Source organism: Thalassophryne amazonica, chromosome 4, assembly GCF_902500255.1.
Source record: "Thalassophryne amazonica chromosome 4, fThaAma1.1, whole genome shotgun sequence".
NCBI lineage: Eukaryota > Metazoa > Chordata > Actinopteri > Batrachoidiformes > Batrachoididae > Thalassophryne > Thalassophryne amazonica.
Genome location: NC_047106.1, coordinates 52098436 through 52116217, shown reverse-complemented (window position 1 = coordinate 52116217; position 17782 = coordinate 52098436). Strand labels below are relative to the sequence as shown.

Sequence of the window (17782 nt, the reverse complement as noted above, 5' to 3'; positions counted from 1 at the left end):
AGATGGTATCTGCTACCACCCTTAGCACCTGGTCATGGCGCCAATGGTATCGCCCATCTCCCAAGGCCTTTGAGCAGCAGCTGAGAATATGTTCCAAAGATCCCCTCTACTGGCAAAGATGGCAAACTGGCAAGTCCACCAAGCCCCAGGTGAACAGGTTGGCAGGGCTCGGGAGGATGTCATACACTGACTGAACCAGGAACTTGAAGTGGTATGGCTCCATCTTCCAGAGTTCTGCCCAGGTGATCTTGCGGCCAGCTGCATGTTCCCACTTGGTCCAGGCCCCCTGCTTGGACATGCCCACCATTCTGCTGTACCGAACTTCCTCCACCTCAGCACGTACCTCCTCCTGGGTCAGCTTATGCTTCTCCTTTCCACTGACTTTGCTGTAGGTAGAGTTAGAGTTGCTGCCCAGCCCCACCCGCCCAGTAGCCACTGTGCCCACCAGGATGCTATGTCACAGTCTTGCTTCTGCTCATTCCACTGCATCCTGGGCACGCCACTTCCATCCTGTTCTGACCTCCACCCCCGCTGAGGAGACCTTTGTGTTGGCAGAGTCCCTACAGAGCAGAACTTCTCTGACTTGGGTGACCTTGAACTCCTCTGCCAGATTACTGAATGGAAGCTATATATATATATATATATATATATATATATAGCTTACAAAGCTTTTTAAGGTGTAACGTTGTCACACATTTCACTTTATTAATCAATGTTCCCAGATTTTATTTTGCTATTCTGGGTCTAAAACTTTGCTTTGTGCTCGAGCGCAAATATCAGCAGCATTTCCTTCTCTTTTATTTTGAAAGTACCTCCAGCTAACAGAGCGGTGTATTTTCCTGACTTGACGGCGGCGGCTGAATGATGCGGCAGGGTGGATGGAGGAGGAGGAGAAGGAGGTGAATGACTGGAAGGCGTAGAACGGAAAGAACGGGTCGAAAGTAGAAGGGTGCGGATTACAGCATGTGTGCCTGCAGACGATGGTTTTATGTCGTGTCAGTGGAGGACGTGCGGATGGAGAAAAAGACAAACGATGTCGCGTTGCCGCTTGGTCGAGCTTGCTTGCCTCATATGAGATGTGGGCTATTTAATATTTGAGTGTTCGGAAAAGTGTTTCTTCTACTGTTTAATGAAAGGAAAACCAGAGTGGTGACTTGCTTCCATCGTCGTTATTTGTGCTTTAATTGTCGTCATGGCTTCAGTCGCATCACCGCCTGAACTCTTCTCCACGCTGTAGGCAGGATGTCAAGCTAAACGCAACAAACGGACAACTTCAGCGCCTTTTCAGCATGGAGGTGTCCGCTTCACAGCCTCGTTGTTTGGCGGCTCTGCTTCTGTGGACCACTTTGTGTTTGCACAGTAGGGGTCAGTGTGCACCTGGCGCCTCGGGCCTGCCTCTCGCCATCCGTTTGCCACTGCGGCAAGCCGCGGAACAGACACCTGCCGCGGCCTCCAGCCGCGAGCGCGGCGGCGCCACCGCGACGCGGAGGCGGAGAAGCGCGGCAGCGAGCGGCATCAGCTTCGTGGACATGATCGATAACCTGCGAGGGAAGTCTGGCCAGGGCTACTACGTGGAGATGGCCGTGGGGTCTCCTCCACAGAAGGTAAAGCTCTCTCTCTCTCGTCTGTTCATTCATTCCAGGCTTGAGCTCCAGTGACGCCTTTTTATTTATTTATTTATTGTTCATTGTAGTTTTGAGAACCCGCATTTGCTCACCACTTTTGTGCCTGCTTTCCAAGCGTCAACGTAATGTTCCACACTTTGGTACTGAACACTCATGTCAAAGAATAATGCTCTTTTGAACCATGTTGCTGGCAAAAACTGTGATTTTCTGGCCTTTTTGAGATGCCACTGCGCATGCGCCAAACAAATGAGCCTGGTTTCAAAAACAGTCTCATGAAAATGACAATTTTAAGGTGCGTTTGTGAAAATGCAAATTTATTGTTTTTCATTGAGTACCTGTAGTTGAGCAGGTGGGTCAGTGGATACGTTTCAAGTTCATCATATATGTTAACACAGAGGTCAAGCTTAAAATGAAATGTGTCGTGTCTTGAAGACAGAAAAAAAATAAGTATGTCATGAAATGAAATAAATTTAAAAAGGGCAGGAAGAGCATAAAAAGGCATAAGTAATAAAATTATGAAAAAAATATTGTCGGGTGTGATTTGACTGCAGTGTGTGCAAATCCAAAGTGGGGAGGTCGTCTGTGATAAAGTGACCGTGGCAATAGTGTCTAGTATGTATAGTGGGGCGGCGTCATCAATCAAAAATTATTGACTGAAATAAAAGGATTAATAAATAGAATATTTTTGACTGTGTTGGATGCTTGGTCTCCAAAGTAAAGGTCAAGCAAGGTCGACGTCCATTGGACTCTATGACATATGATATCCTGTAACATGATAACTAAGCATGACAGATGGTGCAAACTATTCCTTTTTAAAATGCTATTAACTCAACTAATAATTTGCATAATTTTTTTTACCAAAATTGGAGCAACTTTAGCATTTGACCTCTGTACAAAGTGAAACTGACCTTTGTGACAATTTTTGCTTGTTTTTACCCTGTAACTCCATGGAATTCAGTCATAGATAGTCCAAACTGTACCTTTTTGGAGTCATTATGATCAGACACAATGTGGTACAGTTTTCAACATGATTGGAGCATTTTTAAATTTTGACCTCTGTGTAATTCTTTATTGACCCCTGAAGCTCATTAGAGGTCAGCTCCAGGATGGCTCCATATCTGAAAATAAACATTAGTTAATTTAGAATATGTGTGCCAAATTCCATGCTTTTATCACTAAATGAACAATTTTTATGGAAATTTTAGCTAAGCTGCACCACTAGTATGAATTGTCAGTGTATAGTGTGAGTCCAGTGCAGTGAGGTAATCTATGTATCAAAGCTGAGGACCCTGATGGATAAGATTGGTTTTGGACTTTCTGGACAAAACGCCACCAAAAGCAGACAAAGTACTGCCTCCAGCTGGACAGAAACAGGAATGACAAAGTGTGATGTCATTCTAGTGTCGAAAATTACATGTCCAACACAAGTCAGAGAGCTCATGTTTTGGACAGGAATTGTTTTTCTGAGTGTCACAAATATAATTCGTGTGGCATTGCAATTTGCATGTACATAATTGTACAAAAAAACGTCTGAAGCATTTCCTGCACTTTAATGTAAATAGTTGTATATAACTTTTTTTGCTACATTTAAAGTTTTTGAAATTTATCATTTGTATTTATGTTCTAAGTTATAAACATGGTGTTTTGTGTTCATTTGCACTATTTTGCACCATAGAGTGCTGAGTTGGGCAGCAGTGAGAGGGTCATGGGTTCGATTCCTGTCTGTGGCCTTTCTCTGTGGAGTTTGCATGCTCTCCCCGTGTTTGCGTGGGTTTCCTCCGGGTGCTTCGGTTTCCTCCCGCATCCAAAGACATGTGGGTTAGGTGGATTGGAATCTTTAAATTGTCCATAGGTGTGCGAGTGGGTGTGAATGTGTTTGTCTGTCTGTTTGTGGCCCTGTGACAGACTGGCGTCCTGTCCTGGGTGTACCCCACCTTGCGTTCTATGACTGCTGGGATAGGCTCCAGCCCCCCGTGACCCTTGATTGGACTAAGCGTTTGAAGATGAGAGTGTGTGTGTGTGTGTGTGTGTGTGTGTGTGTGTGTGTGTGAGTGAGTGCTGAGTTTTAATTTTGAGTTTTGAGATCTGCACAATAAATGTTTTCAAACTTACATCTATCTGTTTTTGCTGTTGTTGTTTTTATGTATTTAATTTATCAATTTAGCTTTGCTAAGGGACTATATAAACCATTCAGAAACACTTCCATTATAATTTTTACACTTACGTTTATATTGTGATATATACCATTACCATGACTATATGACTTTTAGGTCATACCGCCCAGCCCTATTGTATGGTAACAGTGTTATCCCTTTTAGCAGCTCTCGGTAGCGTATGCATAAGCTCCACTTAATATATGATTACAGTCAAAATACACAGCTCATAATTTTTAATGTCCACAAAAAAGTAAACCATGAGCAGGACCACCATGCAGTCCCCAAAAATAGGATTTAATAAACACCCAAATGGAGGTTAGGTGGCTCAGAGTATAAGAAGGGGGCGTGTTCAGGCACCTTTTGTTACATGTAAAGCCACCCTTGCTCTGCCCTTTTATGCATGAATGAGTTCATCGTTGACCTACAACAGACTGGTGTCCTGTCCAGGATGTAGGGCTGCCACAAAAGATTATTTTGATAATCACCTAGTCTTGATTATTTTGCCATTAGTTGACTAATAGGATCATATGTAAATTGCGGGTTAATGCACCAGCATGCAGCTGCTCTTGTATAACCAGCATGTGTTAACTAAAAAATAAAGACAATTGAAACCTTGATCGTCAACCATGGACAGGGGTCTCATGTCAGTCACCAGCATGTTCAAGATTGCTTCAGTCAGGATATTTGCTTGCCGAGGTGTGCATGTTGTTGGCTTGGTAACAAAATTGTCCATTGAAGAGGAGCATATTTTTAGCACTATAACTTAGTGTTATAAAACATTAGTGTTATCACATTTCCTATTCAAACTCAAACATGACGTTGCTGTTTAACGCTAACTGATTCCATCTGCTCAAAGTGATGTTAATCAGTGAAATCACCTGGTGGAGTGGGTGGTTGAAAAGAAAACCTGTACCCTCTCGGCCCTTTCTGGAAAGAGTAAATACCCCTGGTCTATAGAGACCAAAACCGTTTTTTTTTTGTTTTTTTTTGTACCAGGCTGTAAACATGTTTTTCTGTTCAAAAATTGGGCATTTTAACTTGGATTCCTATGGGAATGTGCTCTGTTTTGGAGCCAGCCTCAAGCGGCCATTACAACTTTTTGCATTTTTGGGAGGGCTTCATCTGATGCCATCAAAGTTTGCAGCTTGGAAATGACACACAATACCCTATAATGACAATGCAAAAAAGTTTTTTTGGGGCAAATTTAGACAAAATAAATAAATAAATGAAAAACTAAAAAAATCACATGTGCATAACTATTCACAGCCTTTGCCATGAAACTCAAAATTGAGCTCAGGTGCATCCAGCTCAGCTCCACCTCCAGCTCACCTGTTGTCTCTCCAAACCCACACTTGTTACTACACTTCTAAATAACTAAATAAAACTAAGCTCTTTAAAGAGGAACCATTTTTTTAATGTTACAGCTTTATTCCATAATGACAATTTTTTTTTTTGCAAATTTATTACAAATAAAAAACTAAGAGGCAGCACGGTGGATCAGTGGTTAACACTGTTGCCTCATAGCAAGAAGGTCATGGGATCCATTCCCACCTGTGGCCTTTCTACGTGTAGTTTGCATGTTATGCCTGTGTTTGCGTGGGTTCCCTCCGCGTGCTCTGGTTTCCTCCCACATCCAAAGACATGCAGGTTAGGTGGACTGGAAACTTTAAATTCTCCATATGCGGGTGTAAATGTGTTTTTGTCTGTATGTGGCCCTGTGATAGACTGGCGTCCTGTACAGGGTGTACCCCGCCTCATGCCCTATGACTGCTGAGATAAACCCCAACCCCCCGTCACCTTTAACTGGAATAAGCGGTTGAAGATGAGTGAGTGAGTAAAAAAACTAAGAAATTCCATGTACAGTGGGGTAAAAAAGTATTTAGTCAGTCCCTGATTGTGCAAGTTCTCCTACTTAGAAAGATGAGAGAGGTCTGTAATTTTCATCATAGGTACACTTCAACTATGAGAGACAAAATGAGAAAAAAAAAAAATCCAGAAAATCACACTGTAGGATTTTTAAAGAATTTATTTCTAAATTATGGTGGAAAATAAGTATTTGGTCACCCACAAACAAGCAAGATATCTGGCTCTCACAGACCTGTAACATCGTCTTTAAGAAGCTCTTCTGTCCTCCACTTGTTACTTGCATTAATGGCATCTGTTGGAACTCATTAACTGTATAAAAGACACCTATCCACAGCCTCAAACAGTCAGACTCCAAACTCAACCATGGCCAAGACCAAAGAGCTGTTGGAGTTTGTTGTTGACTTCTGGAAAGGTCACACCCAACACCTGCCACTGACCATCGAGGGTGCTGCTGTGTAGAGAGTGAGCAAATTCCTGGGGGTGCACATCAGTGAGAACCTGTCCTGGACCACCAACACTGCATCACTGGCAAAGAATGCCCAGCGGAATCTCTACTTCCTGCGCAAACTCAAGCGGGCAAGTGCTCCATCAACCATCATGAGCACTTTCTACCGTGGCACCATTGAGAGCATCCTCTCCAGCTGCATCACTGTGTGGGGTGGAAGCTGCACTGACTACAACAGGAAAGCCCTGCAGCGCATAGTGAATGCAGCTGGAAGGATCATTGGTGCCCCACTCCCCTCTCTGTAAGACATATACACCACCCACCTCACCCGCAAAGCAACCACAATTGTGGGCAATGCAAGCCACCCCACACACAGCCTGTTTAGCACTCTGCCCTCCGGGAAGAGATACAGGAACCTCTGGTCCCGCACCACCAGACTCACAAAGAGCTTCATCCACCAGGCTGTGAGATTATTGAACTCTCTCCCCCGAGCTCTACCCAGGTTTTCAAGAAGCTAATATACGAGGTCTCTTAGATAATAAACCGACCCTTTTATTTTTTTTTTTAACTATATGGATTTGAATGACATGCGATTACACCAATCATGCTTGAACCCTCGTGCGCATGCGTGAGTTTTTTCACGCGTGTCGGTGACGTCATTTCCCTGTGGGCAGGCCTTGAGTGAGATGTGGTCCCGCCCTCTCGGCTGAATTCCTTTGTTTCACACGCTGCTCGAGATGGCGCGCGTTGCTTTATCAAAATTTTTTCTGGACCTGTGAGGAATATCCGAGTGGACACTATTCGAGAAATTAAGATGGTTTTCTGTGAAAAGTTTAACGGCTGATGAGAGATTATGGGGTGTTTCTGTCGGTGTAAGGACTTCCCACGAAGCGGGACGTCCTGCAGCGCTTCCAGGCGCTGTCGTCGGCCTGTTTCGAGCTGAAAACATCCTAATTTAAGGCTTAATTCACCCAGGACATCGTGAGAGAACAGAGAAGATTCAGAAGAGGCCGGCATGAGGAATTTATGCGGACATTCCACTGTTTAAGGACATTTTTTTAATGAAAGACGTACGCGCAAATTCGCCGAGTCGTTTCCGTGACGACTCGGCAAATCTGTGTGCGCCGCGACAGGAAAAACACCTCCGTGTTGAAAACCATTTGTAGAATTCAGGCGGCTTTTAATGGCTTTCAACAAGTGAGTAACTGAGAAATTGTTTAACAGCTTGGGCATGTTCCAACTTGCCCGTTAAGATTTCCAACGGAGGTGTTTTTCCTGCCGCGACCCCCCGCGGTCGGGTCCAGCCCGACATGCGACTCTGCCCGCACGTTCTTTCATTACAAAATGACCGTTAACAATGGAATGTCCGAATAAACTCCTCATGCCGACTTCTTCTGAAAGTTCTCTGTTCTCTGACGACTTACTGCGTCAACAGAGCCTGAAATGTGGAAGTTTTCAACTTGAAACGGCGAGACGCTGCCGCCTCGAAGCGCAGATCGCCGTCAGGCGCCGTGGACCGTCCTTAAAGCGACACTACCAGACCAAAATCTCTCATCAGCCGTTAAAATTTTTACCGAAAACCAGCTGAATTTATTGAATGGTGTCCACTCAGTTGTGCCTTACAGTTTTGAAAAATTTTTTATCAAACAAAGCAACAGTCTCTGAGCCATTCCTAAACAATGAAAAAAATCGACGAGCAGGTGGACGACTCCTCACTCAAAGACTGCCCACAGGCGAATGACGTAACCGACAGGCGTGAAAAAACTCTCGCATGCCCACGAGGGTTCAAGCATGTCTGATGTAATCACACGTGATTCAAATCCATATGGTTTTTGAAAAAAATAATAAGGTCGGATACTTTTCTAATAGACCTTGTATATATATATATATATATATATATATATATATATATATAATATCTATTGCCCATGACGGTGTCCTGCACTGTTTCACTTTATCACCATCACACCACTTGCACAGTGTCTTTACAAAAATATGCTGCTGCTACAAGTACTGAATGGTTTGCACTACTGCACTTTCCACTTTTACTTTTACTATTACTTCAGACACTACACTGTAAATACTAAATACTTGTCCTCATTGTCGAAATGTCTTGTCCTGTCATCACCGAGGGAAGCTGAGAAACGAAATTTTGATTCCTTGTATGTCTAGTACATGTGAAGAATTGACAATAAAGCCGACTTTGACTTAATGAAGTACACCAGGAAGAAAATTGTAGATGTGTGAATCTACAATAGTCAAATAGGTTGGTGTGAATAAATCAACTGTGTGAGCAATTGTAAGAAAATGGAAGACATACAAGACCATTGATAATCTCCCTCAATCTGGGGCTCCACGCAAGATCTCATCCCGTGGGGTCAAAATGATCATGAAAACGGTGAACAAAAATCCCAGAAGTACACGGAGGGACCTGATGAATGACCTGCAGAGAGCTGGGGCCAAAGTAACAAAGGCTACACACTACACAGAGAGGGACTCAAATCCTGCAGTGCCAGGCGTGTCCCCCTGCTTAAGCCAGTACGTGTCCAGGCCCATCTGAAGTTTGCCAGAGAGCATATGGATGATCCAGAAGATGATTGGGAGAATATCATTTGGTCAGATGAAACCACAATACAACATTTTGGTAAAAACTCGTCGTGTTTGGAGGAAGAAGAATGCTGAGTTGCATCCCAAGAACACCATATCTACTGTGAAGCATGGGGGTGGAAACATCACGTTTGGGGCTGTTTTTCTGCAAAGGGGTCAGGACGACTGATCCGTGTTAAGGAAAGAATGAACGGGGCCATGTATCGTGAGATTTTAAGTCAAAACTGTTGTGTGGGCCGCTGAAGAGGAGGTACTGCTGGCCCACCACCACTAGAGGGCGCCCTGCCTGGAGTGCGGGCTCCAGGCACCGGAGGGCGCTGCCGCCTTACAGGAGCAGCCAGGATGACAGCTGTCACCCATCACTGGAGACAGCTGATCCCAATCAACAAGGAGGTATATCAGCAGGACGGCATCTCCACCTCATTTGCCGAGATATCGCCTTACCAAAGAGGTAACAATCTCCGCCTACACATACGTGTGACTATAATTGTATTCTTGTTGATTATTTGTAGGACAGCTGACTACCGGACAGCAATTGGATAAGTACTCACCTTCCTACACTTCTTGATTGTTGTTGACGAGAGGTGGAGGTGGACTCTCCACCCTCCGTGTTGCTGGGTGCAGCCGCACCCACACCTGACTGTTTCTGTTTCTTGCCAGCAGTACCGGATCCGACGAGCGGAGGCAGTGGCCACCTGGGAATTCGGGACTTGGCGGCTCCAGTATTCCCGGGGTTCGGTGGCAGAGGAAATCGGGTTGGTTCCGGTTCGACTTGGACAGACGTCTCCTATCGTCGAGCCTGCCCACACGACACCGTTGTAATTGAACTCAGTTTCAATATTGTAATCGGTTGTATTTGTTGTGCCTGTTTCACAACAGTAAAAACAGTGTTAATTGACTCCTCCATTGTCCGTTCATTTGCGCCCCCTGTTGTGGGTCCGTGTTCCTACACTTTCACAACAGGATATCTCGGCCAGCGTCATGGATCCCGAGGGGCGTCAACCGGCTGTTGAACGGCCAATGGAAGACCAGGATGCGCAGGCGTCCTCGGGAGGGGTGATCGGTGAGTTGCAGCGGATCCTCGCCGCTTTCACGACTCGGATGGATTTAATGACCGAGCAGAACGTCCTCCTGAACCGCAGGGTGGAGGCTCTCGCCGCACAAGTGGAAGCGCGCCCCCTGGGCGCCGCTGCGGCTCTCCCTCCCGTCGACCCTGTGCGTAACAGCGATGTTCCACTGGTCGTCCAACGACCCCCCCCACCTTCCCCTGAAGCTTACATAAGCCCCCCAGAGCCGTACGGAGGCTGTGTGGAGACGTGCGCAGATTTTCTTATGCAGTGCTCGCTCGTCTTCGCACAGCGTCCAGTCATGTACGCGACCGATGCTAGCAAGGTAGCTTATGTAATAAACCTGCTTCGCGGTGAGGCACGCGCTTGGGCTACAGCGCTCTGGGAGCAGAATTCACGGCTCCTTCTGACATGTGATGGGTTTGTAAGGGAGCTCAGAACCGTGTTTGATCACCCTAATAGAGGCGAAACCGCTTCAACCGTGCTACTGTCAATGAGACAGGGGCGTCGGAGCGCAGCTGCCTATGCAGTCGACTTCCGCATCGCGGCTGCGAGGTCCGGCTGGAATAGCACTGCGCTCCGCGCCGCCTTTGTAAACGGACTGTCGTTGGTTCTTAAGGAGCACCTGGTGGCTAAGGACGAACCGCGGGATTTAGATGGGCTCATCGATCTTGTCATACGGTTAGACAACCGGTTAGAAGAACGTCGGCGGGAACGAGACGAAGGGCATGGCCAGGCACGCGCCGTCCCTCTCCCTTCCGGTTCCGACCGCGCTCTGCCTTCCCCACGCTCCACGGCCCCTGCGCTCCGTGGGACCACAGCTCCCCCTACTGACGAAGCTATGGACACGAGTAGGGCAACATTTAGGGCACCGGATGCACAGAGGAGACGGGCCCACGGAGCTTGTTTTGTGTGTGGTGCCATAGAGCACCATATGAGAGACTGCCCCGAGCGGTTAAACTCCAACGCCCGCCCCTAGAGACTGGGCTAGGGGTGGGCCGAGACATTCAGGTGGGACACACCCACATTGCCACACGACTCACAGTCACGATCCTTTATGAGGACTCAACCCTGAAGGCCCCAGCACTGGTGGACACGGGCTCTGAGGGGAATCTGTTGGACAGCAGATGGGCCAGGGAGATAGGGCTCCCTCTGGTGGCGCTTACCTCGCCTGTTCAGGTTCGGGCACTAGATGGCTCCCTACTCCCTCCGATCACGCATAAGACACCTCCTGTAACTCTGGTGGTGTCAGGAAATCACCGGGAGGTGATCGAGTTTTTTGTGACCCAGGCCACCTCCCGTGTGGTTTTAGGATTTCCCTGGATGTTGAAGCACAATCCCCGGATTGATTGGCCGTCCGGGGTAGTGGTGCAGTGGAGCGAGACCTGCCATCGGGTGTGTCTAGGTTCCTCGGTTCCTCCCGGCTCCCGAGCTAAGGAGGAGGTCAGAGTCCCGCCCAGTCTGGGGACGGTGCCGGTGGAGTACCACGACCTTGTTGACGTGTTCAGCAAGGATCTGGCTCTCTCTCTTCCCCCCCACCGTCCGTATGATTGTGCCATCGATTTGGTTCCGGGCAGTGAGTTCCCGTCCAGTAGGCTGTACAACCTCTCACGGCCTGAGCGCGAATCAATGGAGACCTACATCCGGGACTCGTTAGCTGCCGGGTTGGTCCGGAATTCCACCTCCCCGATGGGCGCAGGTTTCTTTTTTGTGGGCAAGAAAGACGGCAGACTTCGTCCATGCATTGATTATAGGGGGCTGAACGAGATCACGGTTCGCAACCGATACCCGTTACCCCTGTTGGATTCAGTGTTCACACCCCTGCATGGAGCCCAAATTTTCACCAAGCTTGATCTTAGAAATGCGTATCACCTGGTTCGGATCCGGAAGGGAGACGAGTGGAAGACGGCATTTAACACCCCCTTAGGTCACTTTGAGTACCTGGTCATGCCGTTCGGTCTCACAAACGCTCCCGCAACATTCCAAGCGTTGGTTAATGATGTCTTGCGGGATTTCCTGCACCGGTTCGTCTTCGTATATCTAGACGATATACTCATCTTTTCTCCGGACCCTGAGACCCATGTCCAGCATGTACGTCAGGTCCTGCAGCGGTTGTTGGAGAACCGGCTGTTTGTGAAGGGCGAGAAGTGTGAGTTCCACCGCACGTCTTTGTCCTTCTTGGGGTTCATTATCTCCTCCAACTCCGTCGCTCCTGATCCGGCCAAGGTTACGGCGGTGAGAGACTGGCCCCAACCCACAAGCCGTAGGAAGTTGCAACAGTTCCTAGGCTTTGCTAATTTCTACAGGAGGTTCATTAAGGGCTATAGTCAGGTAGTTAGCCCCCTGACAGCCCTGACCTCACCAAAAGTCCCCTTCACCTGGTCGGGTCGTTGCGAAGCCGCGTTCAAGGAGTTGAAACGGCGCTTCTCGTCTGCACCTGTTTTGGTGCAGCCCGATCCTAGTCGCCAGTTAGTGGTTGAAGTGGACGCCTCGGACTCAGGGATAGGAGCCGTGCTGTCCCAGAGCGGGAAGACCGATAAGGTCCTTCACCCGTGTGCCTATTTTTCCCGCAGGTTGACCCCAGCCGAACGGAACTATGACGTCGGCAATCGAGAGCTCCTTGCGGTGAAAGAGGCTCTTGAGGAGTGGAGACATCTGTTGGAGGGAACGTCCGTGCCGTTCACGGTTTTCACTGACCACCGGAACCTGGAGTATATCAGGACCGCCAAGCGGCTGAATCCCAGGCAAGCCCGCTGGTCACTGTTCTTCGGCCTTTTTGACTTCCGGATCACCTACCGTCCCGGGACCAAAAATCAGAGATCGGATGCTTTGTCCCGGGTACACGAAGATGAGGTCAAAACGGAGTCGTCGGATCCCCCGGATCCCATCATCCCGGAGTCCGCTATCGTGGCCGCCCTCACCTGGGACGTGGAGAAGACCGTCCGGGAGGCCCTGACACGAGACCCGGACCCCGGAACCGGACCGAAGAACAAACTCTACGTCCCACCAGAGGCTAGGGCTGCAGTTCTGGACTTCTGTCACGGTTCTAAGCTCTCCTGCCATCCTGGGGTGCATAGGACCGTGGCAGTCGTCCGGCAGCGCTTCTGGTGGGCGTCCTTAGAGGCCGACGTCCGGGGTTACATCCAGGCCTGTACCACCTGTGCCAGGGGCAAGACCGATCACAGCTAAACCTCGGGTTTGCTACAGCCGCTGCCCGTTCCTCATCGCCCCTGGTCCCACATCGGCCTGGATTTTGTCACGGGTCTCCCGCCGTCCCAGGGAAACACCGTCATCCTCACGATAGTGGACCGATTCTCCAAGGCGGCCCACTTCGTGGCCCTCCCGAAGCTACCAACGGCCCAGGAGACAGCGGACCTCCTAGTCCACCACGTCATCCGTCTGCATGGGATACCATCAGACATCGTCTCCGATCGCGGTCCCCAGTTCTCCTCGCATGTTTGGAGGAGCTTTTGCCGGGAACTGGGGGCCACGGTCAGTCTCTCGTCCGGGTATCACCCCCAGACCAACGGACAAGCAGAACGGGCCAACCAGGAGATGGAGCAGACCCTACCCTGTGTGACAGCCGCGCACCCGACGGCCTGGAGTACCCACCTGGCCTGGATCGAGTACGCCCACAACAGTCAAGTGTCATCAGCCACCGGCCTCTCCCCTTTCGAGGTGTGCTTGGGGTATCAACCCCCGTTGTTTCCGGTGGTTGAGGGAGAGGTCGGTGTGCCCTCGGTCCAGGCCCACCTACGGAAGTGCCGTCGGGTGTGGCGTGCCGCCCGTTCTGCTTTGTTAAGGGCCCGGACGAGGGCGAAGAACCATGCAGACCGGCGGCGGGCCCCGGCTCCCACGTATCGTCCTGGGCAGGAAGTGTGGTTGTCCACCAAGGACATTCCCCTACAAGTGGACTCCCCAAAACTGCAAGAACGATACATCGGTCCGTACAAGATACTCAAGGTCATCAATCCCGCCGCAGTGAGGCTCCTGCTTCCGGCCTCACTGCGGATTCATCCAGTATTCCACGTCTCTAGGATTAAGCCTCATCACACCTCACCCCTCTGCACTCCGGGTCCGGCGCCACCTCCTGCCCGGATCATCGACGGAGAGCCGGCTTGGACCGTGCGCCGGCTCCTCGACGTCCGACGGATGGGCCGGGGTTTTCAGTATCTGGTGGACTGGGAGGGGTACGGCCCCGAAGAACGCTCCTGGGTGAAGAAGGGCTTCATCCTGGACCCGGCCCTCCTGGCCGACTTCTACCGTCGCCACCCTGACAAACCCGGTCGTGCGCCAGGAGGCGCCCGTTGAGGGGGGGGGTCCTGTTGTGTGGGCCGCTGAAGAGGAGGTACTGCTGGCCCACCACCACTAGAGGGCGCCCTGCCTGGAGTGCGGGCTCCAGGCACCGGAGGGCGCTGCCGCCTTACAGGAGCAGCCAGGATGACAGCTGTCACCCATCACTGGAGTATTCCCAGTATTCCCGGGGTTCGGTGGCAGAGGAAATCGGGTTGGTTCCGGTTCGACTTGGACAGACGTCTCCTATCGTCGAGCCTGCCCACACGACACCGTTGTAATTGAACTCAGTTTCAATATTGTAATCGGTTGTATTTGTTGTGCCTGTTTCACAACAGTAAAAACAGTGTTAATTGACTCCTCCATTGTCCGTTCATTTGCGCCCCCTGTTGTGGGTCCGTGTTCCTACACTTTCACAACACAAAACCTCCTTCTGTCGTTGAGAACATTGAAGATGCAACGTGGCTGGGTCGTCCAGCATGACAGTGATCCCAAACACACCGCTTGGGTAACGAAGGAGTGGCTCCGTAAAAAGCATTTCAAGGTTCTGGAGTGGCCAAGCCAGTCTCCAAACCTCAACCCCATAGAAAATTTGTTGAGGGAGTTGAAAGTCCATGTTGCCCGGCGACAGCTCCAAAACATTACTGCTCTAGAGGAGATCTGCATGGAGGAATGGGCCAAAATACCAACTACAGTGTGTGCAAACCTGGTGAAGACTTAAAGGAAACGTTTGACCTCTGTCATTGCCAACAAAGATTATGTTACAAAGTATTGAGCTGAACAAAAGTATTGACCAAATACTTATTTTCCACCATAATTTACAAATAAATTCTTTAAAAATCCTACAATGTGATTTCCTGGATTTTTTTTTCTCATTTTGTCTCTCACAGTTGAAGTGTACCTATGTTGAAAATTACAGACCTCTCTCATCTTTCTAAGTAGGGGAACTTGCGCAATCAGGGACTGACTAAATACTTTTTTGACCCACTGTACATACAGTGCATCTGGAAAGTATTCACAGTGCTTCACTTTTTCCACATCAAATCCATAGTCAGGTTTGAGGGAAAGATGAATGCAGCAATGTACAGAGACATCCTGGATGAAAACCTGCTCCAGAGCGCTCTTGACCTCAGACTGGGGCGACAGTTCATCTTTCAGCAGGACAATGACCCTAAGCACACAGCCAAGATACCAAAGGAGTTGCTTTGGGACAACTCTGTGAATGTCCTTCAGTAGCCCAGCCAGAGCCCAGACCTGAATCCGACTGAACATCTCTGGAGAGATCTGAAAATGGCTGTACACCGACACTCCCCATCCATCCTGATGGAGCTTGAGAGGTGCTGCAAAGAGGAATGGGGAAAACTGCCCAAAGATAGGTGCACCAAGCTTGTGGCTGTAATTGCTGCCAAAGGTGCATCAACAAAGTATTGAGCAGAGGTTGTGAATACTTATATACTCATGATTTCTTAGTTTTTTTTTAAATAAATTTGCAAAAAAATGTAGTGTTGTGAGTAGAATGGGGGGGGGGGGGCGGTGGTGGTGGGTGAATTTCGTCTATTTTGGAATATGGCTGTAACATAACAAATTGTGGAAAAAGTGAAGCGCTGTGAATACTATTCAAATGTGCTACTTTTTATAGAGCTGCAGCTAAGTTATTTTCAATACAGATTAATCTGTTGATTATTTTCTGGATTTAACCATTAGAGTTTTTGCCCATAAAATGTCATGAAAGCGTGAAAAAATATTGTGGTTCCTCAAAGCCGAAGATAGTATTCAGTTTTTGTCAGGCAGGAGAAAAGAAACCAGAAATATTCACATTACAGAAGTTCAAATCAAGTAATTTGGACATTAAAAAAGAAACAATTACCCAAATAGTTGAGGATTAATTTACTAATCAATTCATAGCTGATTAGTCATTGCAACTCTAGAAGTTACTTCCTACTGCAGAATAACACACTACAAAAAACTCTTAACGGGACCAATTCACCGGAAATATTGATGTGCAAAAAAATCTCTCCTTGGAAATACACAGTGCCAACGTCTTTCAGTGGAACAAATAAACCTAGACTTGGAGTGTTTTTTGTCTACCTTTTCAAGCAAAATCTCGCCTTTCTGTCTCCATCTCCTCATACTTCTTTTTCCTTTCCTGTCCATTTTTATTTCCCTCTTTCTTTCACATTTTATATCAGCAACTCTCTCTCTCTTTTGTTGCTCTCTTTTTCTCATTTCCTCTATTCCATTACTTCTTTCTATGTCTGTCTCCCTCTGTCCTTCTTCCTTTATTTGTGTGTGTGTATGTGTGTGTGTCAGTCTGTACAGCACAGCTGCACCCAGCTGGCACTCCTCACTCTGCAGAATTAATGGGTCCATTATCTGTCTGTGTCGTTCGGCCCTTTTTCTCTCTCTTACACACACACACACACATACGAGTACAAGCCATCTGTCACTCCACAGCAGCAACAGATCAACAGTGTTTGATGTTTGGACCTCATACTTTGAAGGACATTCACTTCAGTTTATCACAACTTCTCCTTTACTTCCTGTAGTAACTGCAAAAATCAATCAGAGTAATTACAACACTTACAAGTAAGCAGCTGGACAATTCCATTATCTGCCGTTGATGGCTGACCGACATCATGATGAGCTACTATCGTGATGCTACAATCCTCGTGCGGACATACACACACACACACACACACACACACACACACACACACACACACACCCACACACACACACACACACACACACACACACACACACACACACACACACACACACACACGATATTGATTCCTTTATTGATACCTCTTGTGAATTTTCTGTGTACTAAAAGTAGGTTTTACAGGTTTTCTATGTCAACAACATTTTATTGAGTCTTAAAGTAAATAAATATGAAATTGGTCACTGGATCCTTAAACTCTCGACATAAATAAACTCTACATAGTGGATCCTTGGTCTCTGGACATGAATAGAAAGAAATAAACAAAATCTGTAGTTTTTGTCAAAAGCATTTCCTTTCAGACATTATTGGCATGAATGTCACTCCATACTTCTGAGCTGAGCTCTTGCAGCTGGCTGTGCTGTACGTCAGGATGTAATTTAATTCATAAAGAACGCAGGATGTCTCATTTTGGGAGGAAAAAAACATTTTAGTCAATTGTAGTTTATTGTTTGTATTACAAAATTTGGAAAGAGGTGTCATTTTATTTAATTTATCCTGAGTCCAAAGTACATGTATTTTGCTTACAGGTTTTCATCTCTATATAGTTACAATTTTAACAATGTATTATTAATATATTCAGTTCTAAAACAGTCAGCTGCACCCCCGTACACACAAAAAAAAGATTGTTCCATAAAAGAACTATTGTAAAAACTATAGTGAAAGTTCAGTGGCACATTCAGTATAATGTTCTTGAATCTGTAGGCCTTGATGTAACCTTGTCTATTTGATGTCATGTTTTTTTAATTTTTTACTGCAGCTGCAAAGTCTTTCTCAAATCTTGGCCTTTTCTGCAGCAGTAAGTTTTCTTTACAAATAATACATTGAATTGTTGTGGCAGGCCGATATTTTCTTCTTCCTGCTTTCTGTGAATGAGTCATGAGTCCTTATAGCTAACATGAGTCCTTGTCATGAGTCCTTGTCATGAGTCCTTGTAGCTAACACCATCAGACGCTATTCCAGCTGCTGTATCCCACAGCAGGTCATGCACCAGACAAAAA

At 47.5% G+C, this 17782-nt stretch overlaps 1 protein-coding gene across 1 annotated transcript in view; it reads left to right on the top strand.

The window, feature by feature from the left end:
- Nucleotides 1-1095: 1095 nt before the first annotated feature.
- LOC117508921 (beta-secretase 1-like) overlaps nucleotides 1096-17782 on the top strand; it is a 35488-nt gene continuing 18801 nt past the window's right edge. Inside the window, exons 1-2 of the mRNA XM_034168759.1 lie at nucleotides 1096-1604; nucleotides 1741-1747. Of these exons, the coding sequence (XP_034024650.1) occupies nucleotides 1290-1604; nucleotides 1741-1747 (322 nt within the window). The 5' untranslated portion in view covers nucleotides 1096-1289. The remainder of the gene's footprint in view (nucleotides 1605-1740; nucleotides 1748-17782) is intronic.